This window comes from Brachyistius frenatus, unplaced genomic scaffold (assembly GCF_029030835.1).
Source record: "Brachyistius frenatus isolate BFR_SWC_R1_liver_20210118 unplaced genomic scaffold, ASM2903083v1 Contig_33, whole genome shotgun sequence".
Lineage (NCBI taxonomy): Eukaryota > Metazoa > Chordata > Actinopteri > Embiotocidae > Brachyistius > Brachyistius frenatus.
Window position 1 is genome coordinate 3778112 of NW_027210632.1, and position 27168 is coordinate 3805279.

Sequence of the window (27168 nt, forward strand, 5' to 3'; positions counted from 1 at the left end):
AGAAGTTCAGAAGCGGACTGTAATGAACACAAATTGCCTGTTTAGGTCCTTAAAGCTCAGAAGTAAAATAAGTAAAATATTGCAGCTGAGAGAAGAAAAAGTCTCAACTTCAGAACATGTTTATCTAAAAGGCAGCTTTGACCGTTTCCTCTCGTCTCTCTGGACTCGACGTGACGACATATGCTGTTTACGGGACGTCCCTGATCTAACAGTCCCGGTTTGCTGCCTGTCAGAGTCCATTACGTTTCCCTCCGCGGCGCTCTGTCAGGCGTGCACAGGAGGGCAGCGAGCGCGCGGCCATGTCTAATTGGCAAAGCAGCGGCGAAACAAAAGGCTGGAACTACACGAGTGGAGTATCCGAGTGAATATCAGTCATCATGGCTGATTGAGTTGAACAGAAGTGGACGACAGCTCCCGTCTCTGCTGCCGCTACAGTTGCTCAAATATTGTTTTGTTTTTTTCCTTCTACAGAACAATAAGAACTTGTTGTGTCAGCGAATTTCAGTGTCAAGAGTTTCTGAATTTATGATGTTGGTGCAGAGCTTCAGGGTTCAGGACCGCAGACAGAAGTTTACATGAAGTGGTCAAACAGAACCAACAGGGACATCAGATGTCCAATAATATTCTGTTTGCTTGACTAGTTTTCTTTACACAGCTTCTGGGTGATGTGACTGATTTAAAATTCTTATCATTCTCCTGTGTGTGTTCATCTTAAAGGTCCACCTGTGCTGACTGATTTCACCACTTAATCTTTTTTCTCATTTCTAATTTCCAACAAAGGTAAACTATTGTCCACTTTGTATTCACGCCTTTTATTGTGTAAAACTTCTGCTTCCAGTGAAGTATCTGTTTTAAAAAATTTTTTTTATTAGAAATTCTTGAGTTGATTCACCTCCAGAGTTTGAAACATAAACATCTGATCGCTCACGTTTCACTCTGTTAACACAATCATCTTCCTTCGTATTTGGATTATCAAAGTCAAAGTCTGCTTGTCTTTGTGAAATATTTGCTTTTAGAAGCTTGTTGGTTAGTTAGTTAGTTAGTTAGTTAGTACTTGTTTGCTGTGATTATAGTCTGGAAACGCTGCTCACACTAATGTTCGCTCAGGCACTCTGAACGGCCGACCAATCAGCGATGAGAGTCGGCGGTTAAGCGAGATGACGAGCGTTTCTCTTCTAAATGTCGATGCTATGTTGAGGTGAAGTTTCGGCTGGTTGTGACGCGTACCGATTGGTTAAAGATGCTCCAATAGTTTCTATATGAAACCGGGTTTCTGTGCCCGTTAGGATGCAATCGATTAGCGGGGTAGGTCTGGCAACACCGGATTGATTCCCTTCCTTTAATCTCAACTTCTGTCGCCTGTTCCCACCGGGCTGCAGCTCCGGCAGCCGAGGAGGCGGCGCTGCTGACACCCGAGCCGCACCGAAGGCTCAGAGGCTGCCGGAGTCGTCGAGCGGGTTGGAGATGATGGACTTGTGGATGAGCATGAAGAGCGGCAGGTAGGCCAGGAAGTCGAGCAGGTCCAGAGGCGTGACGCGCTGCAGCTCCATCCGGACCGCCGCCTCCTGCTCCTGCAGACGGATCCCTCCGGCCTGCAGCTCCAGCAGCAGCTGCTCCCCGCTGATGAAGCCCCGCTGAGCTCCGGCGTCTCCTCGCTGCTCCTCCAGGAGGAACAGGAAGAGTTGCTGCGTCGCACGTAAACAAAACGAGGTGAACATGCGCTGCGAGTGTGTGGGTGGATGCTCGTGTGTGTGTGTGTGTAGCCTCAGATTACCTGCAGCCTGTTTCTAGTCCTGTTTGAACGCACCTGTTTGCACAGTTAATGCAGTCTAGGTAATAATTGTGGGGGTGGGGGTGAAGCGGGGGAATAATCCCTCTGGCAATTAGCAGGTTCCACCCCCCCTCCCTCCCCCTCCCACTGCCAGCCTCTCCAGTTAACAACCCTATCCCTAACAGCTCTATAATTACACGGCCTCCCCTACCTGGCCGGGGGGGGCTCAGTTTCCACACCGACCGCCTCGCGGCTTTCATGTTCCTCCGGCCTTTCAGACGCTCCGGTACTTCCTTGTGTGAACGAGGGCCGGGCCAGCTGGTCGGCCGGTCCCGGACCATCTGAGATGAGCCGTGTGTGTCTCGGGCTGATTACAGGGCTGGGCGGAGTGGACGGCATGTTCACTGCTGGGCACTTTAATGAGATTACGACTCTGCTAATCTATGAAAAGAGAAAAAAGCACCCCTTTCTTTCTCCCTCTGGCTCGCCTCCCTTCATTTCTATGCATGAGGGCTGAGTGCCTCTCTTTAAAAAAAAAAAGAAATAAGAAAAAAGCTTGTTGTCTAAAGTTTTGGAATTGCTCTTCAAAGTGTTTATTTCGTTATAATTATACCTGCGGAGGCATTAGAGAGAGGCGGAGTTGGTGGTTGTGATGAATGTAACTAATGGGAGAGTTAATCTGACGGTGCACCTCGTTACCTTCGCTCTGAAAAGCCGCACTTCCAGAGAGCGGAAGTCCATGTTGCTGATGAGCGATCGCATGAAGTCGCTGCAAGACAAAAGAAAAACAAAACAATCAACAGGTGAAATGTCGGGGAAGTGGTTTAATTTAAGAATCTAAAGACAAAAGTGGTCGTAGCTTCCGGGTCTGAACAATTAGGCTGATGCGTATTTGCTTTAAACTGCAATACCACCGAGGGCCACTAGGGGCTGGTTTTAAAAAGCCTCTCGCTCCATATACTCCCATTCAACTTCTCTCATCACATACAAAGTGAATACAATTTCTCAATGAGTTATCTCGGTGTCGTTAGCTAAAGTCACTCCTCTTTATTAGTTTTCTGGCCGTCCTTTTGAAAATAATCCGTCATTAATTACAAAATAAACCTTAAAAAACATGTGGGTTTTTTTCGGGGGGGAGGGTCTGTTTGATTGACAGTCCTGTGGTGCAGTCAGGTTACGGCTATCGGTGGGCGGGACTTAGTATCGTCGAGTCTCCAATCAGAAGAAGTCAGATCCACCGCTGGCTCCTCCCCTAGCTCGTCCAAATATGGTCACTTGCTGCTCCAAACCGCTCCGAACTAGCAAAGATGGCGACGGACAATGTCAACATCATCAAACTCCACACATTCAGTTTGTAATCCAGGTTTTCGTCTTTTTTTGTTTCATTTCTCTCAGTAAATGTAAGTTTTGGTTTATCTAATTGTGCCTTTTTTTTTTTTTTTTTCACGTTGCTGCCCTCGAGGCACAGTTGTATCAAAACCCTGATGTCAGTAGAAAATCGTAGTCGTGTCCCTTTAAGGAGGCCTTCATTTGGCCAAACAAGCTTGTTGTGAAAATCCCAATAAAAAAAAAAAAAAATAACGTAACTATTGCGTTGGTGGAGGCGTCGGCGGGTTATTTTTGGCGGGTCAGTCCCGTGCGACGTCGTGTTTTCGGGGACGTGATGGTAAAGTGTTCTGAGCCCATTGTGGTTGCTCACCGTGGCCTGGCTGCCAAACAATGCTCGGGCACACGGGGACATCCCGCCACACTAACGGATAAAAACTGCTCTGCTTTTGGGTCGGTGGGTGTTGGAGGGGGCGGGGGGGGAGGGCTCGCGGCCGGGCAGGCAGGGTGATCGGGGGGTGGGGGGTCGGGCGGGGGGTGAGCGGGGTCCGTGTGGGGGTTTGGGGGAGGGAGACGGAGCAGCGCACACTCTGGTGCGATGTGACCACCGGCGGAAAATGTAGGTCCGCCGGGATAATTGGAGGGAGACACGAGCGATTATGTCGGGACAGAACCTGTCCTGTCCAGCGTGTGGCACAGCGACGGTCGTCCCTTCTCTAACGAGCGCCCGGTGTTAATGAGCCCCTCCTCGCCCGGCGCTCAATGGCCTGTTGGAGCGAAGAATGGGCCGAGCGCTGGGCCATCGAGTGCAGTGCACGCCTGAGTGCCCCGCAGCGCCGCGATTGGCCCTCGTCCTCCGACCCACGGCGACGGCAGCGGGCTTGACGGGGATGAAGCGAGACAGGCCAGCTAATGATCATTAATTGCACTTGGTTTGCAGTAAAAGAGTCCAAACGCTGGTTGCGCGAGGACACTGGCGTGATAATGGCGCGCGTAAAAAAACAAACAAAAAAAAACCTGGTGTCTGGTGGGACTTGCAAGCGAGATAATAGCAGGAAAACCCATTTTCTTGATTTCTTGTTACATTACGTAATGCCGAAATCTTTTTGGCGGGGGGAGGCGGCACCGAGGGGGGTAACTGGGTACTCTGACCCAGTTTTGACAGAGTTGTTTTGGGATATTCTTTGAGCGGGCTGCGGCGACGCCGGGTGAGAGGAAGCTCTCTGGAGGAGGAGGAGGAGGAAGAGGGACCTGCTGTCTCATGCTGTTTTTGTTTGACTCATTATTTAGTCGCCGTGAGTTTTCCAGACACGAGGAAGACTTACTGTAACTCTCACCGCCCGCCCACACAAAACCCAACACATGCAAACGACGGGACGACCGCGGCCGCCGACGGTCTTTGGGATTCCTGTCTGGCGAGCAGGTGACGCTCCCTGAGGGAATGCAGTGCCCATGTGAGGTGAACTTTTCAGGGGGGTGAGGGGGGCTGGAAAGTTGAAAAGAAAAGAGGAGAGTAAAAAAAAAAGAAAACTAAAATCTATCTAGCTATAAATAAATGTGGGATACAGCGAGTCGGATTTAAAAGGCCTTCCATGATCAGGGAGGCTGATTGTGTAACAACTGTTGCAGCTCATTTCCAAGCCAGGATTAGAGACAACAGGATTAAGTGACACAGGTAAGAGGATGAATTTAGTTCAGCCGGGGGTGAGATGACAGAAGGATGCTATTGTTTTCCTGGTGTTTTCCCTCCGAACGCTGATCTCCTCTCCTTCTTATCATTTAAATGGCACGAAGGAGTTCTGTGAAAAGAGCCTTAATGTGGACATTCATTATCATTACTATAATTGCCTCTATGCAGAGCAGACACCCAAGTCCGTCCACAGGCGCAAGGACACAAAGGGCCGGCCGTAAATCAGAGGACCCGTGACCCCCCCCTCCCCTGGCCCCGTCCTCGCTGAGAGGGAGCTCTCACTGCGGGGTGAGGGCTCCGGGTGCAGGCCTTGACCCCCGGGGACCTCCGCAGTGGGCTCGACTCCACACACTCCTGTCTGTAGGAAGCTGTAGACCCCAAGGGCAGGAAGGAAAAAAAAAAAAAAGAAGCGCTGTGTGTGGGAATCTGAGGCATATGGGGGCATAAATGTAGGAGAGACTCTGGGGACGCTGAAGCCGACCCAAAGGTTCAATCTTCGGTTATTTTCAGTAGTGATGATTTTTTTTTTTTTTTAACATATTCAGTTTACTGTAAAAAAACAACGCATACTTGTGCTACTGAGATTTTTTGCTTAAAAAAAAAATAAAAAAAATAAATCTTAATTTTAACAATCTCAAGAGTGCAGGAGTTAAACAGTATCTAGAAAAAGTTGTTGTTCATGAATGAATTGTTCATAAACATTTGATTTAAAGGTGCTTCACTACAATAAATCACATCAGTGCATTCAAACTCTGCTCTGCTACGCTAGGCTAGTTCGCTTCAGGATTTCTTACTTTGGGAAACAGGAACGATTGGTTAAATTAGCTTTTAGCAGCCAGTGCAGTTTGGCTTTTAGATCTGTTGTCTTGTCATTGTGAACATTTGAAGCCCCCCCCCCCCCAAAAAAAAAAAATAGTAATAATTTCTGTGGTATAAAGAGTTTTTACGGCAGGTGAAAATGTCAATAAGTCAAATTCTGGTCAAAGTACTTCGTTATCACATCAAAACTCAAAACTTTAAACCTTCAAAGTCGCATAAAACATTAAAAAAAAAAAAAAAAAAAAAGACACAAGGGGATCAAAGAGAGTCCCACACACGACGACGAAATCGCTGGAACACACTTTGCGTACACACTCTTCAGTCTTCAGTATTTATGGGAGGTCAGTGGCTCCTCTGAGGAGTGTGTCTGCTGCTGGTCTCTTACTCCATGGAGGCGATCTTCTGCGCCAGGCTGGCGATCACAGCGAACAGCCTCAGGTCCACCAGCCCGTCTGTCACTCTGAAGTCCACCATCTCCAGGATCTGAAGGAGACGTTCGCGTTACAGTCTGTGTGTGTGTGTGTGTGTGTGTGTGTGTGTGTGTGTGTGTGTGTGTGTGTGTGTGTGTGTGTGTGTGTGTGTGCGCATGTGTGTGTGTGCAGATGCAGTTTTGAAGCCCACCCTGTAGACGTAGATCTCCTCCTCGTCAGACAGCAGCTCGGGAGGGATGATGTTCTTCAGAGCGAGCAGAAGCTGCAGGCAGGAGATGTAGCCGTCTCCGTCGCTGTCCTCCTGCAAACATCACAGGTTTCTTCATCGGAGGGATTTTAAAGGGTTAAAAGAGGCAGAAATATCCAGAAAGTTCCCCCCCCCCAAAAAAAAAAACAACAACAAACAAATCGATAGTTTTGACTTTTAAAAGTAGATTTTTGACCTGATAACATCTCAGGAAGAACTACAGACTGAGATTTAGTGGATTAATTGATTAGTAGTGAGTTAATAGCCAAACAATTATGATAATTTGTTGATTTATTTTTAACTCTTTTTATAGAAGGTCAAAATTCTCAGTTTTAAGCTTCTCAAATGGTCATATTCTCCGGTTTTCTTTGCCTTCTGGCATTTTAAACCGAAAAACAATCAGTTAAAAGTGATTTAAAATCTGTTTTCTGATGGTTAGTAGACCAAAGTTCTTCATCATCATTGCTGCTGTTGATGGGGGTAAAAAAGAAGAAGAAGAAAATCACATTCTTCCTGCAACATATTACAGTGAGTGAAACAGAATATCCTGCAAGCGAAAAGGGAATATAAAAGGGTTTAAATCCCTTTTCACTCACCGCTTCAAAAGCCCTTTTGTACTCCGCCAGCTTCTCCTGACTGAAAATGCAATACTTGGCCAGAAAGTCGACTGGAAAGAGAAGAGACGAAAAACAAAGGCAGAAGTTCAGAGCGTCAACTGCACTGTGTGACAACAGATGAGCAGAGTTTCAGTTTTATGGGCATTTCATTGTGTTTTAAAAGTGAATTCTCGGCTCGAGGAACAACGTCGTGTCTCCCAGCGGCTGCGTGTGTGTGTGTGTGCGTGTGCGTGTGCGTGTGTGTGTGTGCAGAGTGGATTAGAGCAATATTTCTCTCCTCTGGTCACACCGGGGTCACAGAATGGGGACAATGCGGTCCGAGGGGCTCACAGGGCGTCCAGTTGGCCGGGATCTGAGCGGTGGAGAGGGGGGGGGGGGCAGAGTGGCACTTGGCTGCTGGGTCTTTTAATAAAGACAGAAAGTGAGATGAATAGATGGTGCAGCAGTCAAGGCCGACAAATAAACTCCGTTATCCTGCTTCAACGGGGAAACGATTTTTTTTTTTTTTTTTTTACAACGGGCGGATTATTTGCATTTAAGACTGAACTTTATTCTTGGTTTCACGAGGTAGAAAACGGAATATATTTCTGTTTGGAGGACAAAATATCCCATGTGAAGACTCTTCCACTGTTTTCTGATGTCTTACAGAGCAAATGACAAAAAAAAACGTGAAATGCAACTTTACGTATCTAAAAAAAAACAACAACTCAACTTTGTACCTTTTAAAAGTTGTGCCAGCCCTCTGGTCAATAGAAATTCTTGAAAGTTTTAAATTGTAATGCAGAATCCTAGTTTCAAACTTGAATTTGATTTCAAATCTAGAACATTTCCGTACATACGGAGTCTGCAGTCTGTGCAAAAATACAATACATGACTTTAACAACCTTAAGGCTGCTTAAGGGGAAACAAAAGGAGAACATGGTCCATTTAAGACTTTTGTTCAAGGCACAAAAAAATAAAACCAGTTTTTAGTAAATATAATATCCAAATCTGTAAAAATGTCCACTATAAATACCCAGAAGTTAAACTTTGTAGTGTTTTTTGTGACTTTTAACGGTCCTTTTATGTAAAAAAACAAAATGAGCTTGTTTCCTTGACTCAATGCTAGTCTCAAATATAAAAGCAATGATTGCACGAGGGGCACAAACGGACACAAACCACACCTATGAATATTTCAGTAGGCAAATTTGGGAGGAAGCGCGACTTCGGAATAAAAATAAAGGGGGGTGGAGGGGGAGCGGGTTGAAAAATGGGGCTTTTAAGCTGCTGCCACTTCAATTTAGGAGATGAGAATGAGTCTACTGAATAATGGATCTATTCATTGGTTTGCAGAAGAAAGAGGAGCAACAGAGTTGGTATCAGTCTGGACTTAAACCTCTGGACCTCTGGGGTTTCTCTGCAGTAGCAGGGGGGCCTGTTTGAATCTGCTATTTATCAGCTTAGGCCTAATCAAAACCAGGCCTCGGCCTTTCACATGCAAAATGTTACATTCGTGTCGAGTCAACTCGACTTGTTAAAGCTTGATTGATCAAAAAAAACAAAAAAAACAACAAAAAAAACCCGCAGCCTGCCGTCCGCCGCATCTGTTTGCAAATATCGGCGATGAGCCGCGGCTGCGGGTCGAGGATCTGCGGCAGCGGCTCGGGCCCACACGGGACCGGGCCGGGGATTTAAAGTCCTCCTCCTCCTTCCTCGCTTCAGAAGGCTGCAGCAGTTAAAGTGACCCGGCACCTCGTTGTGACCCGGTGTTAAAGGATCTCTGAGGTTCACTGGACCATCTGGAGGAGAGGCAGCCGCCGACCCGGGATGACTTCTGAGAGCAAATATGAAAATGCGTTTCACACTTTGCTGACAGGAACCATCCAGGTGTGTGTGTGTGTGTGGTAACTTTTCATCTTTTCTCCTGTCATTTTATCAAGTCGGATCATTTTTGGCCACCGATAGCAGAAACCTGACTTGCACCATAGACCTGTCAATCAAACAGACACGCCCCCTTAAAAACACGTCTTTTTGAAGCTTATTTTCTAATGAATGAGGGATTCTTGTCAGATGGACCGCCAGAAAACTAATAAGAAGGAGAGACTTTAACCAACAACACCGAGATACCTGGTGTAAAAAAAATTATTGACTCAGAATTTCACAAGAGAAATTGAATAGGAGTCTATGGAGCCGGAGGGTTGTAGGAGCCGACCTCTGGTGGCACTCGGCGGTATCGCAGCTGAAGTCCCTTCGGCCTCATTTTTCAGTTACGTCCACGTTTAAAAACAGTCAATAGTTTAGAACCAGTAATGAGTTTCTGATGTCAGGGTTTGATCGATTTCACTACTTTTAGATGTAGAGACGAGTATAAAGATTTAGCGGGAAACTTTCACCTCTGATGAGTTCTCTCATATGTATATATATTTTTATTCTTTTCGGTATGATGGTATGATGTGTGTCTAAAACGCAGAGTAAAGCCATGTTCGGTGAGGGTAACTGACATCATCAACATCAGCCCCGACCTTCGCCTTGTCTGCAGCGCGCACACACACACACACACACACACACACACACACACACACACACACACACACACACACACACACACACACACACACACACACACACACACAGTGCAGAGGTGCTGCAGGAGGCCAGGTTCCCTGGCCGAACGTTGGGGGGGTGGGGTGGGGGGGGGGGAGCGCCCTGTCGGGGGAATCAGCTGGACAAAAGGTGCAGTGGAGTGAGAGATTGAGGGAGGAAGCGAGGGCGGGTGGAGGAGCGGGACAAAGCCGAGGCAGTAAAGCCTCCTGCCTGATAGCCTTATCTGATTCCACTCCAGTGCTTGATGGCTTTTTTTTCACCCCTGCCTTTAAAGCGCACAGGTTGTGCCTTTGGTGTGAAGCCTAGCAGAAAATGTTAATCAAGAGAGGGCCTGCGAGGAGAAAAGGCGAGAGAAAGGGGAGAGTCACTCTGCCGAGGCCGTAATCTGTAATGAGACCGAGGCGATTCAGTTGCAATTGAGAGAGGAAGAATAGGGGCCATGATGATGATGAGCAGGGAGGCTCACTCTTTCACTGGCGTTTGTTTTTCTGTTTTGTTCCTTTTCTCTCGCGGAGTCACTGCTCTTGCACCGGTCCACGGGCTGCAAACAGCCGCGGGTCACAACTCATTTAACACGCACTTGGACGTCGTTTTCAAAACCTCCGCCACCTGAGATGTGTCTGTAGCAACCGACACCGAGCTGGCAGGTGCTAACAGCTGGAGTTGAAGATCAGGACAGATGTGTAAACCTGTTTGGTCATTATTTGATAAATTGGCCAATTTAAGAAATTCAGTTTGAAAATCAGAGAAGTTTTGCCTCATTTGTTCATAAAAAAAAGAAAAAAAGAAAAAGATGCATAACACAAGATGTCTACAAAAGTTTCATCTTGGTTTTGATATAAGAAGTCGAATATCCTGTTGGGAATAGTGTTGAACATTTTTACACACCAGCTTACAAGAAGCGAAGAGAGTACTGAAAGTTATTGTCATTTAATAACTTTGCCAATTTTAGACGTCTTCTTACAGGAAGCCTGTCGTACAGATGTTTGTGTTTAGTTTCTTTTGAAATGAGAACAAAAGGATTTTTACAAAAGCATGTTTATGTTGCTCAATCTTAAGGCTCTGCATCATTAGTTCAACTTTGACATCAAATCTGTGTCTTTTTCAAAGTATGTGAATTTTCCTTCCCATTTTCTGGTCATTAGGTTTCCAATGTAAATATTTCATGTTTTAATGAATGGGGATGAGGACTGTCTTGTTAGCTTTTTCTTTGGTGGTGAAATACAAACATTCACAGCACAGTGGTACAAAAAGGAAAGAAAAAGTCCTGACAAATATATCAAAACTTGTTGTTTTTTCTTTTGAAACCAGTTAACATATTTGCCGACACGAATAGCGAGGAGAATTCAAACTTGATTAGTCTGTTAGATCATAAATTTGCTCATCTAAACTACGTTTTATTAATGCACTCCTCTTTTATTTGCTGCTTGTGTTCGGACCACATTTCACACATATTTCCAGGTTGTGTAGAAATATTTAAAATAAGCAAAATTAGCACCTCTGTAAAACCATGTGAGCGCGGGATGCAATTAATAACACACACACACACACACACACACACACACACACACACACACACACACACACACACACACACACACACACACACACACACACACACACACACACACACACACACACACACACAGAGGGGTCTATTGTTGTTTTTGTAACGTGTTCACTTGTTTGTTGCTCTCTTTTCCCGCTTAATCCCAGACTTTTGTCTCTGCTCATCATCACACTGTATAAACTGTCCCATAATTCCTCTAACAAAGGTCACATTCAGCAGCCGAGAGGAGGTGACCCCCTTTTTTTTTTTTTTTTTTTTTTTGTTAATAGGTGGAGAATGTCAGAGCGAAACGTGCCCCACATAAACGGCCCGAAAATATCTGATTAAGAGCGAAAATGTGGAGCAAAAATCCGCTCACACACTCGGAGATAAACAGAGTCTGAACCGGCTTCTAGCTGCGCGGAGATCCATGAGAAATAGGTTGATGGGATGTTTTTGGGGTTTAACTTCTTAAATATGAGATGATCCTGTGAATCTAACTGCCGCGACGCGACGAGACAAAAGCCGTAGAATATAAAAGTGTGGCGTGGAGAGATAAGGAGGTGTGAGGTCCGAGCGCCGAGCCGGACCTTTAAACCGGGCCGAGCGGGTCGTTTCACAATAGTGTAGAAGAACGAGGCGCTGTCGGGCGCTCTGAACACATGAAAGGTAAAGATCGAAATCTTATCTGATGGAAGTGTTACGGGAAAGCCACGTGGCCGTGGCGGGCCAGCAGGAGGTGCAGGAGGTGCAGGAGGAGGTAGTCTGCAGGTTTTTACACTGATAAAGTGGTCACATGAAGGGGAGTGAAAAAGCAGGAAACATACTGTTGTGTAAAGGCAATAATCATCAGCAAACAAGCACATTTACCATCTAAATTACACGGATTTAGTGCTATAATATACTGGAAACTACAAATGTATTTTAGCTAGACCTACAAAGATCAAAGGATTAAGATTAAAGGAGAATTAAACTGAGTTTGTTTTGTAGATTAAGAGGAAAAAACTGCCGGTTCTCAGAAGTGATGCTCATATATTCATGCATATGTTACTTTTTTTTTTTTAATAAATGTAGAAATTTAGATTAAATACTTTTCACATGAACACAAAGCTCTAAAATGACTTCCTGTTTTGCGACCCACAAATTTGTTTTTTTGGCGGGACGTATCGTCCTCGGGTTTCCAAAGGGTGACGTCACTGTCGGTTGACGCTCGGTTAAATAAAAAAAACAAGACGACATTATATTAAAAACAGAAATTCCCCACTTCCCTGTTGCTCAAGAACACACCAGTAGAGTGCGAACAATATTGACCTCCAGTTTGTCCCTGTGTTGGTTCACGGTGATGCTGACGAGGTCGTTTGTCACTTCTCTACATTCTGGCAGCAGAAATGAAGCACATTTTTAAGGGTGCTCTTAATACTCTTAATTAGGAAGTAGGACATTCCCAAAATGGGAGTTTTCCCGATTCCCAGCTGCCTGAACGCACAATAAACTATAAAGATGAGAGACCAGAAAAAAACAAAAAAGCTCAAACATTGAAGTCTAAGCAGTGTTCAGCACTCGGTGCGGTGAAGAAAAAAACAACAACAACCAGTCTTCTCGGGACAGGATTTTGGCAAACGTGTGCCGGTCTCTCCTGAGTGGGCGCTACAATGTGAAAGAGGGTGACAGTATTTGGCAGCATTCTCCTGCAGGCGCTGTTGTCCCTGCATGAACACAAGACTCCTCCCCCCTTTACTTTGTCCAAAAAACTGTGTGTGTGTGTGTGCTGAGGGAGGGAGGGAAGGGAGGAGGTTAAAACTCTGGTAGGGGAAACAAACAAAGACACACGTAGCGGCCACACTCCTGTCTCTGGCTGCACGCCATCGGCCTCACCGCAGACCACAACTTACGCTTTCCAACACACAAACACACACACACACGCCTACGACCAATCAGCTCCTGATCCCCGCTGATATACCCCCCCCACCCCACCCTCCCCTCCCTTCCCTTCCCACACACCCTCCCTAGAGAGGCCAAATCATCTGCTTTACCGCAAGACCAGATCTCCAGAGATAACCTCACAAAGCAAAATCATCTGCTATTATTGCCCCGCCGCTCCTTGACATTGTGCCATTAATAAGGCCATTGTGGAGGCCCCCGCTCCCTGTTTGGACACCGTATAATAGACTCTTTGACAGATTTACTTTGCTCTCTCTCTCTCTCTCTCTCTCTCTCTCTCTCTCTCTCTCTCTCTCTCTCTCTCTCTTTCGTGAATACAACGGGCATATTCCACGCTGCCGCCCGTCAATAGGCGCGCTTGTTTGTTTGCCCAGTTCATTCTGGACGGATGCTGAATACATAGAGGTATTCCAGACCGAAGGGTGAGCAAACAGGGGTTAGATAAAAGGCACTGTACCTGAACGCACACACCGGGGGGTGGGGTGGGAGGGGGGGGGGGGGATGGGGAGGGTGTTTCCTGCACACACACACACATTCGCACAAACACCTCACGCTACAGCCGTAAACCTCCTTTTAGTCTCTCTTTTTAAGCGACTTCTCGTCCATTCGGTCGGCTGTATTTTTTGTGTGTTTTTTTTTTTCCGTAAACAACAGTTTAGCCGTGACCTCCGCCCACGGGCCGAAGACGGGAACGGCTTCTGCTTATTACTGGTGGTTTTACCGGGCGGGGTCGAACTGAGGCCGGCAGGTGTTCCGTATCAACATTGATATTCATCGGAGACCTTCGGCCCACAGAGTCCCGCGCACCGCAGCCAGCCGCTGGTTAACAGGCAGGGAGCGCTTGTTTGGCAACACAAAGACAACAAAAAAAAACAAAAAAAAAAAACAAACATGACCGCTTGACTTCAGAGAGAGAGAGAGAAAAAAAAAGTATCTCTTCAGACAATTTGTGCTTTATTTTTTAATAAAAAATACTGTTGGCTCTCAAACGCTCGCTGGCTGATGACAACTTGGAGGGTCGCGGGGTCGAATGGGAGACGGGCGGCGGAGTTACAGGAAGTGATAGGTGCGGGGATGTGCAGAGGGGAGGGGGGAGGAGGAGGAGGAAGAGGGGGGGGGGGATTTTGGGAAGCCTTTGGCAAGCGGTCAGTGTCGGACGAATTAAAAAAAAAAGAAAAAAGGAACAATTATGACCAGTTAGTCCTTTTCAGAGACTAATGAGGCGCCACGGTTACGAGGGTCGAGATGAGAGGCTGTCAGCAGGCGTACAGAAACACACACCAAACACACGCGAGAAAACAAAAGCCGCCCGGCGAACATTCAAAAAGCAGAAACAAATCCCAGATTGTACCGGGACGGACCTCTGCGAACACGCCGCACCCATAAACACCAGCGCGCTCACGGAGTGTCTTTATCCCGACAACACACATCCACGCGCCGAAAAATAACATAATAATCGTGATTTGATATTCGAGAATAAACATTTCCCTCTCCAATCTTAACCCGGAACTCACGATAACGTTCCGCTTTTTATCATAACAGCTTTGAATCTTGTTTTTGGGCCACTTGGGGAAAAAAAAAGTTGCGAACACGGCATTGATTTATGGTCTTTTTACCTTTTAAATTGAAAAACTGATCAAACAAAAAGTCAAATTTCGCAGTCGTTCAGTCTCGTTTGTGTCATCTAATCAGCGCAGGTCCCATATTCCCCCTTTTGTTTTTGTTGTTCTCTGTTATTGGTCTCCACCATCTCCTTAAGTCCCACCTCTTCTCTGAAAACAGCTACCTGCACACGTTATAAAAAAATAAATAAATGAACCATGACTGTAAAGTTGCTGAATGAGAGCGAGCTTCAACGACCTCATTTGATGTTTTTCACAGTCGTTTCACAACTCGCATTCGACGCCGATACCAAACGACGACCTCCGCATTGAAGGAAACGAGACCGGCCGACATTACCCCGCTTCGTTCAAATTTCACCTGGTTTCCACGACGATAAAAGCGGACGTAAACCGCAGTCCGTACTCCTGTAACAAGACAAAAAGCTTTTCCATCAGTAATAACCTTGCAGCAGAATAGCGAGGCCAGCTGCAGGCTTCTCCCTCCTGCTTGATTACCGTCTGAACAAACCTGTCCAATCAGCCCCATTCACGGGGCGCCGGCACTCACGGGACAACTCTGACCCGACTGACCTACGCGAAGGGCCGCCCCCCCCCCCCTCCCTCCGTCCCCCACCCCCCTGACCCGCGGTGTGGATGCTTATTGTCGCACCCGCCGGCCCCGGCGCTCTCACAAAGGCTTGGATGCCAGAAATTAGGCACTTGAGGGAAACTGGAGAACTCCTGGCCCAAAACTCCTGTTTGCTAAAAAAAAAAAAAAAAAGAGCCAATTCTAAAAATCAAGTGCTGTAATTGAATTTTTTAGAGTCGAGTGTTGGTAAAAGCGTTTTGTTTTTTTCATGCATCGTCCATTGTGTGAAGAGGAGGGGAAGAAAAAGGGTTGGCAGGCAGACACAGTTTTAACATTTAAACGTTGCTAATTGCTCACAGTTAAAGCAAAAACACTTTACATTTTAACAATCAGGGGGCCGTTTTCCTGTTTTTTGTATTTTACAGCTCCGCCTGAAACTCTCCACACTGCAGAGCTTACACCGTGTGTGCAAGTCTTTAATGTCGAATAGACACAAGCTTTGGCAGATTATATTAAAGTGATTTGAGTTCGCCTGATGTTACCGGACCCCAAAAATCACTGTGGGAACATACGGGGTCACTTCACGGGGAACCGTCTCCCGTCGTTTCATCGTACCGGGTGTAGACCCTCGAGCCTGAAACGATTGGAGCAGCCTTTAACCAATCAGCATCGACCTCCACACGGGCCAAAACTGGACCAAATCCTACCACCGTTGAAATTATTACGTTTGGCCAACGGCGTCATCGCACGTCACCACCAACCGTGATCGCCGATTGGCCGCCGCAGTGCATTGTGGGACGATCTTGCATTTGAATGATTTTTATTTTTCTTCTTACACCGTGGTAACGTTGGTCTCAGTCTGATGTCATTTTTGGGTTAAAATTGAACAATTCGGGGCGAGAGTGTCATGCGATCAGGTTTGTTTGCAATTTTAAGGTATAAAACAGAATCAGCTTATTTTAGGGGATTTCAGGACCATCGACTTGGGGACAAACATAAATCAAAGACTTTGTGAGCTTCAGTAATGCACTAAAATGATAGTTTTCTGCACTGTTTATGACTTGATTGCTCATGTTATCGTGCGTCATTGTTTGGTTTTCTTATATCTATTTAACAACAAGTATTAAATCATGTGAAAATTCCCAGAGCACTTTAGATGACTCTTTTTACGTCCCGATCAATGAAAGAAAACTAATGCTTTAATTGTTTTAAATAATTTTTCAAAATAAACTCACAGTCCTCGAAGTTGGAACAGCCTCTGCTGCTTTTACTCTGGCGGGGTGTGTCGTCCTGCAGTTTGGACAGCATGCTCAGCGCCTTTGTTTTCCTCTCCTCCATCCTTCTCTCCTTCTCTTCAGCTCGACGCTCGGGCCTCCTGCCTCCATCCGAGAGCTCGTCTCTCCATCCTGGATAATTGGAGTCGTCCTCGGCGGGGCCCCCGTCATCTGCGCGGAAAGACGTACAACGTAAAATATATATATTTTGAAAAAAACAAAAAAAAAAAACGAAGGAAGTCTTGAATGTAGTATGATGTATTTTAAAAATGTTTAACTCTACGATCAACCGCAGTCCTCAACAGGAAAGAAACAAAAACACATTTGTAGTCACGATCATCTACGTGGAAGCAGCCACTTAGTAAAAAGCACTAAAACCCATTTCTGGTCCTTTAATAAACACTAATTCTCCTCACATTGTTCTCTTAAATGCCACAGTCACATCTCCCCTCAGCCCTTTCAGAGCTTCACTAAAGGAGCGGACGCTGCCCCTGAAAAACTTAAACAGCCGTCCATTTCGTCGCTGACCGGCCAATTAAGAGTCCCATTATCTCCGAACACAAAGTCCACAGAATACAGTTTTTCGGTGTGGAAGCGCGGAGACAAAGCGCGCCCATCAATGCAGCCTCCAGCTTAAAGGAGCCTCGGATTGTCTTCCGCAACAGTTTCCATTAAGAGTTTCGGACTCTTTTCTTCCGAGCTGCTTCTACGAGTGTTTTCTTGTGTGAGCGCATGAGCGATGATTTAAAAATGCGATACATCTGGAGATGGCTCCATTCAACAGGGCTCGACCAGTCGAGTAGCCGACGGCCTTCAGATTCATTAGGGGCCCCGGCGAACGCGGTCGGCGAGCATTCACCGCCCCCCTCCTCCCCCTCCCCCATCCCCCCCCCCCCCCCTCTGCCGGCGAGCGCTCGGGAGGTCAGCGGGCCTCAGATTGATGGAGCCACGTCTCATTTGACGGAGCCGTCTTCCACCGCGCTGCACACAATCACACGCTCTCCGCCCGGCCCGGCCGACGCCACCCGGTGTCACCGGAAAACAGACGACGGGGGGGTGAGGAGGAGGAGGAGGAGGGGGGGGGGGGGGGTGAGAAATGTATTCATCCTTCCGAGCGCAGGATTCATCATCCCTCGTTTCACATGCAACCAAAAAAAAAACATCCACGGGGCCAAACGATGACAAACGAGACGCGAAGACGGGTCATTTTCAAAAACACCAAACTTTTGTGGCGCGAGGTTAAAAACGATCGCCGCACTTCTCTTTTAAACTAAATGAACTACATTTTTTTGCTGGTTGTTCCGACACATTCAGGATCATTGCTGCCTTTTCCGTTAGTTTGTGTGTGCGATTGTCAGAAGTTACATTTGAAGGGCTCTTGTATTTTTCTGTAATGCAACACAGTGTTAACAATGTTTTTTTATTACATTATTCAACCAGAAATTGAACTGTTTTTTTTTCTGTTTCTGCAACTAACCTAAATCGTGTGATGACGAGTCGAATGTTTGGCTTGAACTAACGACTATTTATTGAGGAGGAGAATCTTTGGTCGGGGCATCTCTACTTCAGGCATTTGTGTATTTTTTTCTTGACGTGCAGCCTATCAAATTTGTTGGTGATTCATATTCTCATGAAAGACACTGATTAAAATCTGTACTTCCACTCTGTTTCCGTGACATCTTTAAACGTGGGCGAAGCTCCGACTAAAAAATTATTCAGGCTTTGTTTTGTTTTTTCCCTTTTTTTTTATTTTTTTTTTTTTTAGAAAAACCCTCCTCTCCTATAACCTGTCTATAATCCGTGAATGCATGGCGGCGATTACTGGTCAGTACGAGCAAGGAAACAAGAGCCCATCTGAAAAAAAAACACACACAGCAGGTTGCCATACCAACCGCAGCATCTGAGCGCAGCAGATAGCTGGATTTGGCTGCGAGCGGCCGAGTCAAATCCGCTCACTGATCTTAAAAAAAAAAAAAGGCCACCGGAGACAAAAAAAACCAACACACACACACACACACACACACACACACACACACACACACACACACACACACACACACACACACACACACACACACACACACACCGCCTGCCCCTTAACATCCAGCGCACCGGGCAGAGGCAAGAAGGTTGGACTTGTATCTCTTTCTTTGCGTGTTTGAGAAAGGGATGAGCATCAGCGAGACAATCAGCAGCGCCGAGGCCATTCAGCGATGCCACCCAGAGACTTCCCTCCTACATCGGCTGGAAGAATGGACGAATGGGAGCGGGGCGGAGTAAAAAGGAAAATCCTCGCCAAATTATTATTCATGGGGAGGGGATTTTCCTTTCAGGCCTCCTTTATCGAAGCCTTTCCCAACAGGTCACCCCTCTCTCTATCAGCCCTGACAAGTGCCAATCAAAGGGGCTTGAGTCCAGGTTCATTTTATTTTTTGGGTGGGGGGGGGGGGGGGGGGGCTGGAGGATTTCAGAGACAATAGCAGATGAGTCCACAGCAGCGGTGGCTTAGAGACAACGGTGACACGGCTACACTGTCAGTGTGTGGTCCTCCGGGGGGGAAACGATCCTCGCTTAGTACACGACTAATCTCTGCCTACATCATCTCTGTCTTTCTGCGGCCTAATCTGTCCCGTAGCTTCCTCAGCTTTCCCCCCTCCGGAACAATCCGCCGGGGTCAGTTCAGATTAGTGCTCTTTGTGGCCCCCGCCACATCGCCACATTCACGTGGACGCTAACATCTTTAGTGGCAGCTGAATGCTAAAAAAAAAAAAACTCGGTGGGTGAACGCAGAGTGACCGCGCCGAGGAAAGAAAACCACCAAAAAAAAAAAACAGCCATGAAACAATCATGCGGGGAGGGATTATTCTACCTATGAATCCCTGATGAGCAAACGGGGACAAAGGTCTTATCGTGAGCCTCGCCGGGGAGCCGCAGCGTCTTTATCGCAGCTGATTTGAGGCTCCGCTTTTAATCTCCGAATCACTCGACCATATTTGAATCGATCCAAAGAGGTGCAGGGATCAGAAAAGATATTTATCATCAAATAAAAACATGTAGATTTTCACATTATTTGATTAATCACTGATTTAGGACTCAAGTTCTTTCAGTTTGTTGATCACGAGGAGCACTACAAGAGGACAGATGCAAATTGTCTTCTGCAGCTCTGAAGGAGCTTTCCAAAGATTATAAAAAGGTTATTTTAATCAACGTTTATATTCCATTGCATTATGGGAAATGTAGGATACCTTGTTTTTAAAACTTGGCCAACACCAGAAAGGTGGGCATCTGTCGCTTTCACCTCGCTCGGCGTCACAGATTGAAAATATCTGGTTTTCATTGAAAGTGAAGAAATGTCTTGAAATAACCTTTCACCTCACAAACAGTCCAAACTGAAAATATCTGGGCAATAAAATAGATTCTTTTTTTTTTTTACAACACTGTAAACAAAATATTGACAAACCAAAACAAGAGCTGAAAGATGCTAAAACTCTCCTGTGGGTTTGTCACTCTGAGCGATGCCTTTCACACGACTCAATTCATCCACAGTTGATATTAAATATTGATTATAGCTACAATCATACAAAGCAGAGAAAGACAGAGAACAGCTGGCCCCAAATAGTCGACTAAGTGTTAGTTATAATAATAATTTATAATAACAAATTGATACTCAACACACACATACCAGCTCACAAGCTGCCGGTAGGAGACCCGGTTGATTTAAATGATGAAATGAATATGATAAACATGCAACGGCGGGTCGACTACTGGCTTGAACTCATGACCAGAAGCCGACTTGGAGACTCTTTAGTCGGGAGCAGAAACCAATTCAACCCTGAATATTTAATCGTCCCTGAATCTAAATGTAAATCAGCCCGGTAGTTTTCGCTGACCACCACAATGCTCTCTCTCGCCCTCGCCCTCTGTCTCTCTCTCTCTCTCTCTGCAGCCTCACACACATGGAGGACGAGGTCACTCCCTCCATTACCGATTAAGAGGTTTGAACTGCTCGCACCTCCGGGGTAACCAAATCTCACCTTTCCAACACAAAGACACGCCACACACTGGGCATCCTTTTAGAGCCTGCGTGACCTCAGCAGTGACCTCTCCACGCCCTGCTGATGAACCTCCCCTCCCCTCCACCCTGACACCTCCACCCAACCCCCTCCCTCAGAGGGCGACCATGCCTTTGGCCTCCAAAAGGTCAAAGCACACCAGCCATCAGCAGGATCCTCCGTGTGACATCTTTTTCTTTGCTCTGATTCTTACGGGGCAGTCGAACGAGGAGAAGTCATGTTTTAAAATGCAGCGCCCCCCCCCCCAAAAAAAAGCTGCGGTTTTAAAGCCGAAGGGTATTTCATTCATTGTCTGTCGATACAATAGATGTACATTGTGTACATTTAACAAGCTAATAAATCAATCGGGCTCTATGAGAAAAAGGCCCTTAAAATGTGTTAAACTTGTGTGGTCACTCGTCCCTGTCAGAAACATAAAGGGGACATATTGCAGAGTAAAGTACAGCAGCTCGCTTTGTAAACATCTCTCTCTTCTAACTCTGTACGTTCCGACCGTTCCTGTGACTTTCTGTCACCAACGATGCGACATCCACGCCCTCGTCAGCCGCGCAGACATGAGAGAGTAACACGGAAATTTAACAAATAAGGACACGATTTTTGGAAACTTTCTGTAACAGGTCCGGGGGTCTGCAGCGAATCGCACCTTAGCGGCCTCACAGCGCTTCACAATTTGCCTCCTATTCACACACCAACGAAGACGGAGGTTATGCTACTTAGACAAGAGTTACGCCTGCCAATCGGGGGCGGGGGTGGGGGGGCAGCTTGGGGTCCCACGGACGCTTCGGGCATGAGGACAGGAGGAACCGGTGATTGAACCGTCATCCTAAAGAGAGCGGGGGGCAACCCGCTCTACAATCTGAGCCACGGTCCGACCCGCAAATACGACCCCCCCCCAGGGATTGTTTCCTAAATCAGCGCCCCCAGGTTTTGGTTTCGGACACAAAAACACTTGATTAAAGTTAACGGATTGGATTAAAATGATGCCTCGCGCCGTGTTTTGCATTTAAATCCTTAAAGTTACGCAACCTCCGTCGTCACGGCGACAACAAAGGCGAAACTGCCTAATGTGCCGACAACTGCTCGAACTATTTCATGTGAGCCATCGTGTACAAAAGAAACTTTAAAAGTCACACACAGGTGCAGGTAAGATCGAATGTTTGACCTTTGACCCGAGATGCCGTTGAACAGTATCCGCTGTTCCCACTAATTACAGGATAATGTTGATAAAGCGCTGCAACCGTTGCAAAAGAGGGATAAACAATCATATTCATCCAGCTTTTCATTTCTTAAAGGAAGGAGGTGCTTTTTCTTTAACTTCTGATCGTCTGACCGATCAGTGCAGTTTTACAAACAACCAAACAAATCTCTGCAATAAAAATGTACGCTTCGAAAACAGAAACACGGAAATGATGGACGAGTTGGAATTATTCATGCCGAGCAGCCTGACAGCAGACACATCACCGCACCCTGGGCTCCGATCGTTTGGCCCCTTTCAGACGTATCAATCTTAGGCGATGGATGCACCTGTAACGTCCTGCGGGGATAAAGCCACGCCACGGGCCATTAACGCCGCGGCACGGTGACTGATACCGGACGAGCGAGTCGCCAGGAGAAGCGGAGGACCATCGCCGGTCTGACTGATGGGTGGGGCCGGATGAAGGCGTCTCCGAAGGCGACAGCGCTCCCGACTCTCGTGGTCCGTTAACAGTAAAGCGCCGCCCCCGAAGCCATCACTCACGAATGTACACAAGCCGGGGCCCTACAGGTGAAGGCGATACTGCGGGCCAGCTGGCCCCCGGCGAGGATTAGCGGGCTTAAGTGTACCGGAGGCGAAAGGGAACGCCAAACACAGCGCTGACAGCGAGGAGACAATGGCTCCGTAATAAAGCAGAGCCGACGGGGACTGAGTGGGCTTTTACCGGATCACACGCTAATGGCGAAGATGGGGCTCTCGTATTGATTAAGTATTGTTGTCGCCGGCTCTTAAAAGAGAGCGCCGGTTTTAACACGGAGGTGGCATGTCACAGCGGCAGGTCACAGAAGAAAAAAAAAACATGTTCTCCGGGCAGATTCGAAGAGGATGTCTTACCGCGGTCGGACTGGCAGGGAGAAGCAGAGGATCTGAACACGTCGAACGACGGACTCGGGTCTATGAGCCATGAAGATGGCGAGCCAGAACCTCCTTCGGACCGATCCTGCAGGGAAGGAGAAGACGAGGAAAGTGTTCACACAAAGGAGTTATTTCTCAAATATCAAGAAAATGTTAAAACAGTTAGTGCAAGAAACACGAGAATCTAGAAAGATATTTTGGGGCATTTCTGTCGTTTTACTGATCACATTTCATTTAATCGATAGCAGAGTATCAAAATAAGAGTTGTGGTTTTCTTCCTAACGCCAAGGCCACCTTGAGACTTCTCTTTTAATTTGAAAACTTTGTAAAACTGAGGATATATCGGCTAAAACTCACAATAAGCATGTGGACACACACACACGCACACGCACACACACACACACACACACACACACACACACACACACACACACACACACACACACACACACACACACACACACGCCTCCCGATTGACTGATCCGAGACCTGTTGGAAGGTGGGTTTCAAAAACGGAAAACAAAAAGCACATAAATATCCCTTTAAACATGTACAAACTACCCCGTCCAGGTTTGTTTATTCTAGAGAATCCTGTTAAAGTTGCTGGTGGTTTTGTTAAGTCTCCCAGGAGACCCCGTGTTTGGTCGTTGAGGAATATCGAGGCTCCGCCCACTTTACAACCTCCGAACATACCACTGCTTTCTCTTCGCTCCATAAATAATCCAGTGTGGTGCAGTTCAGCGAGTTGAATTATGCAAACGGTTCGTATGAATCCTGCTCCGAGCACTCCAGCTCCTCATTGTGGTCGGGGCATAATTGCTTGGGGGGTGGGGGGGGGGGTGGTATAAGGGGGGGGGGGGGGGGGGGGTTAGGGGGGTTTATGAGTCTCATTCATGCTTTTCAGGGTTTCATTCTCTCTCTCATCCGTCATAAAGGGGGAGATTAATCGTAGATCACGTGGAGCACCTGCATCCATTCCCCTGCAACCCAGCATGCGAGGGCCCTGTTTACCCCCCGCCCCCCTCCCCCTCCCCCTCTCACCCCCGTGACCCCTCACCCCCCCAGCTCCTGTCTGATCCTGGTGCTGGTGCATCCTCCAAAAGAATCCCACCGTGTCGGTCGTTTAGCTGTACGTGCGTCCACCCCCTCCCCCCCCCACCTCCACGACAGAGCAATGAGCTTGTGTAAAAGCCTGCCATACAGCCCCCCCCCCCCTCCCCACCACCACCCCTCCTGCAACCCGTGACTGATTAACCACACACCTGCTGCACGCCGCGTGTCCTCTGTTATATTGTGTCTCAATTATCAACAACAATTTGGCTCGTCTTACTGGAATGACAGTTATTAATGCACGCCGGTTCAACTCGGTAAAAGGAGGTCTTTGTGTGGATCGGAGTTGATTCCTGAAGGTCCAGTGTTTGCTCACAACGAGCCGCAAGTCCTGCTTTCGAAGGGGAAATCTGACAGATGAACGGAGGAGGAGGAGAGAGGGGTGGGGGGTGGGGGGGGCAGAGAGTGAAAAGCGGTTTGACCAGGGGCAGCGGCACTCACCGATTTGTTCTCCTGGACTTCCCCCGCGGAGTCACACCTTTCAGAGTCGCCGCCGGCTGTGAGGGGCCTCGAACCACCTGACACACAGGGGGGGGGGGGGGGATGCACACTGAGCACGGCGTCGAGCAAGAAGGGAGAGGAAGTGTGTCTGCAGTTGTGCTGCGAGGCATGCGCGCGCGTGTGTGTGTGTGTGTGTGTGTGTGTGTGTGTGTGTGTGTGTGTGTGTGTGTGTGTGTGTGTGTGTGCTCAGATATGAGTAATGCCATGTACTAGTTCCAATTATGGCTCTTAATCTCTGAGCAAATAACGGCAGAAAATGGAGCAACAAAACCCCGGAGGAGCACCTGTCTGCAGGAGCGTGCCAGGTGCAAACATTGTTCTGGAGACACAGAGGGAGGAAAGACGAGCTTCCAGAAGATTTTGTCTTTTTGTAAACGTAGATGCACGAATACCGAAAACAAGGGTCGGTCCGTGTTATAAAGAATACATTTTCCCATTCACCTCTGTTGATATCTGCTCATGTATGAAGGTATTTCGGTGTCTTTATTATGCAGATTGGGCGGTGCAGTGGTTAGCATTGTCGCGTCACAGCAAAAAGGTTCAAATCCGGTCCTGGGCCTTTCTGTGCAGAGTTTGCACGTTCTCCCTGTGCTTGCGTGGGTTCTCTCCGGGTTCTCCGGCTTCCTCCCATCATCCAAAAACATGCACTTCAGGTCAGGTTACCTGGCGCCGCGCTAGTGGCAGCCTGCTGCAGCATCTCCCCCCTGAGAGCCCCCCTGCTGTAGCGAAGAAATTTCCCCTCGGGGATTAATAAAGTGAAATAAAAAAAAAGATTGCCCTGAATTTTGACCTGAGAATATAATTATTTGCGTTGCAAACACATTTACGCTCACCAGTTTTAGTTTTAGTCACAGAGTTCAGAACTTTGCTTGTGAAACTGGACAGTTCGGTCCCCGAAGCTAAAACTTTTGTTTTCGTCTCCAAACCTTTTGCTGGTGGAGTTGAATGGGGGTGGAGACGGGACTTTCTACTGGTGGGCTTTGATTTAGAGGCACGCATGAAGTGGTTCAAATGAAAACGGCCACATAAAGGCCAAAGTATTACTTATAAGTACGTATGTCAAAACCTGGACACAAAAATAGAAACGTCTCTGCAAGGGCATCGCGCCACTGATATTAACTGAGGGATGTTTCTTTGAACCGAGCCTTTAAACTGTGCTTATCACCCGCGTTATCAGACTATAAACACCGGCCCGCGAGACTAATTGAGTTTTCCTCACACACTCCTCCAAGTTTCTTATCCCCCCCGTTATGAGCGCTCGGTTCCGAGGGCCTCCGGCTATCTCAGTCGGACTTTCCCAGTTAATGATCCACCGTAGCGGTTTGATCTTTGTTAACACGGCACATCCTGATATGCCCGTAAACCACTCCTCTGAGCGGCCACACCTTCGGTAGGGAGGTGGGGGAGGAGGGGATTATGGGAAGCAGTTAAGAGCTCGCATGGGGCGCCCCTGCAGTCCGAGGAGGAGCCGGTATCACAGCTCGTTAAAAGAAGGAGTCGTTCGACGCCATAAAGGCATCGCTTTTACGCTCAGTGTCACGTTTTTTTTTCTCCTTGCAACTGAACACCTGTCTGACCACCCCCTGTTATTGAAACAACGTTTTTTTTTTTTATCTTATCAAACGATCTTGTTCAAACTGTCAGAAGGTTTTGTTTTGTTTGACTGAGATTCCTCGTCAGTCACAAGAAGCAGTTAACTACACACTCACTAGAAGATCACAAGGAATGGAGGCTTCGCACTGACAGTCATAAATCACTGAGTCAAACTGCTGACTCAACGTTTTTTTAATTTTTTTTAAGTCTGATCTGAACTTCCTCTTTGGGCTTAAAAAGAGCGCTCGTTACATAAAGTGTATCTGGATGTTCTGCATTATATTTAATCCTGGTATTAAATTATTTCTATGCTGCGTTCCTTCAAATTCCCACAAACATCACTTCCACTAATAACATTTGAGGATTCTTGACATCCTTTCAGTGTGAAACGATCATTTGTATCATTGAAATGTTTTGATTTAAGTTTTTGATTCATTTTCTCCAGACAAAACAAAAACAAAATCATAGATTTTACTTTAAAAAGTGAATCCATTGATATATTTCCTTTGCCTCTCCTGAGAAGCTCTACCTGCTGACGTCAGTCCCGGATCGTACTGCAGATCGGACCAGTCCTGCTCCGGGAAGAACTCCTCCTCCAGACAGGGCGGACTCGGCAGGTTCTCGGGCGCCGGTCGGTCCAGGAGGAGCAGCTGGACCCGGGACAGGGAGCCCAGATTCCCCGAGTCGCAGCCCACCGTCAGCGCTGCGAGGCCAGGAGACAGCTCTGCGGGGGGGGGGACAACAAAGTCTGTTTACTAGAAAATATCCTGCAGCGCTGCACATCGCGACGTTCTGTCAGACAGGTCAGTTTTGCACAGATGGACTGAACAGACATCTGATTTGGTCCTGCAATACAGCTGCAAACAACAAGCAGACAAACAAGGGATTTCCTCTGACATATTCAGGTATAAACATTTTTCTTTAACAACAAAAAATGTGATTAAAATCATTTTTTCATTTTAAAACCAGGTTTTACTGGTTTTTAGGAAAAAAAATTGACCAAAGTAATAAACCTTTAAAACTCCCCTGAATTAAACTTAGTCTGTCGGGGGCTGAGAAAGGAGAAACGTGAAAGAAAAATAGAATATGAATATTTGACATGAAGAAATTTATCAACGGAAAAATTCAGACCTGGAAAATAACAGAATATGAGTGTGTAAATGAAAGATTTTTTTTAAAAATATACTAATTGTAGTGTTATTCCGGGGGAAGGGAGGGGGGGGTTAAGTGCAGAGACATTTTTTGTCACATGACCTTCTCAGAAGAATCTCGTCAAGGTAACGAAGAGAAAAGACACCTCACGTGTATCTCCGACGCCAACGGCTGAGACAAAACGGCGTTAT

General features: G+C 46.9%; 2 protein-coding genes across 2 annotated transcripts in view; both read right to left on the minus strand.

Moving 5' to 3' along the window:
- Positions 1 to 636: 636 nt before the first annotated feature.
- Positions 637 to 16567, minus strand: LOC138622001 (uncharacterized). The gene is made up of 6 exons (XM_069700444.1): positions 16400 to 16567; positions 6881 to 6951; positions 6228 to 6338; positions 5992 to 6089; positions 2471 to 2540; positions 637 to 1685 (listed from the first exon to the last, which is right to left on the minus strand). Exons 1-6 carry the CDS (start codon positions 16500 to 16502, stop codon positions 1431 to 1433), a joined length of 708 nt encoding a protein of 235 aa, XP_069556545.1. The 5' UTR covers positions 16503 to 16567; the 3' UTR covers positions 637 to 1430.
- Positions 16513 to 27168, minus strand: part of LOC138621865 (uncharacterized) — a 39938-nt gene continuing 29282 nt past the window's right edge. Inside the window, exons 7-9 of the mRNA XM_069700188.1 lie at positions 26355 to 26549; positions 22601 to 22706; positions 16513 to 16609 (exon numbers count right to left, since the gene is read on the minus strand). Coding sequence (XP_069556289.1) covers positions 16606 to 16609; positions 22601 to 22706; positions 26355 to 26549 — 305 coding nt within the window. The 3' untranslated portion in view covers positions 16513 to 16605. The remainder of the gene's footprint in view (positions 16610 to 22600; positions 22707 to 26354; positions 26550 to 27168) is intronic.

Excerpts from the sequence above, each read along its gene's own strand:
- LOC138622001 (XM_069700444.1), bottom strand. The coding sequence starts at position 16,502 with ATGGAGGAGAGGAAAACAAAGGCGCTGAGCATGCTGTCCAAACTGCAG. Across the intron at positions 6,952-16,399 it reads CTGTTCCAACTTCGAGGACT|TCGACTTTCTGGCCAAGTAT; the intron begins GTGAGTTTATTT and ends TTCTCTTTCCAG. Across the intron at positions 6,090-6,227 it reads AGGAGATCTACGTCTACAGG|ATCCTGGAGATGGTGGACTT; the intron begins GTGGGCTTCAAA and ends CGTCTCCTTCAG.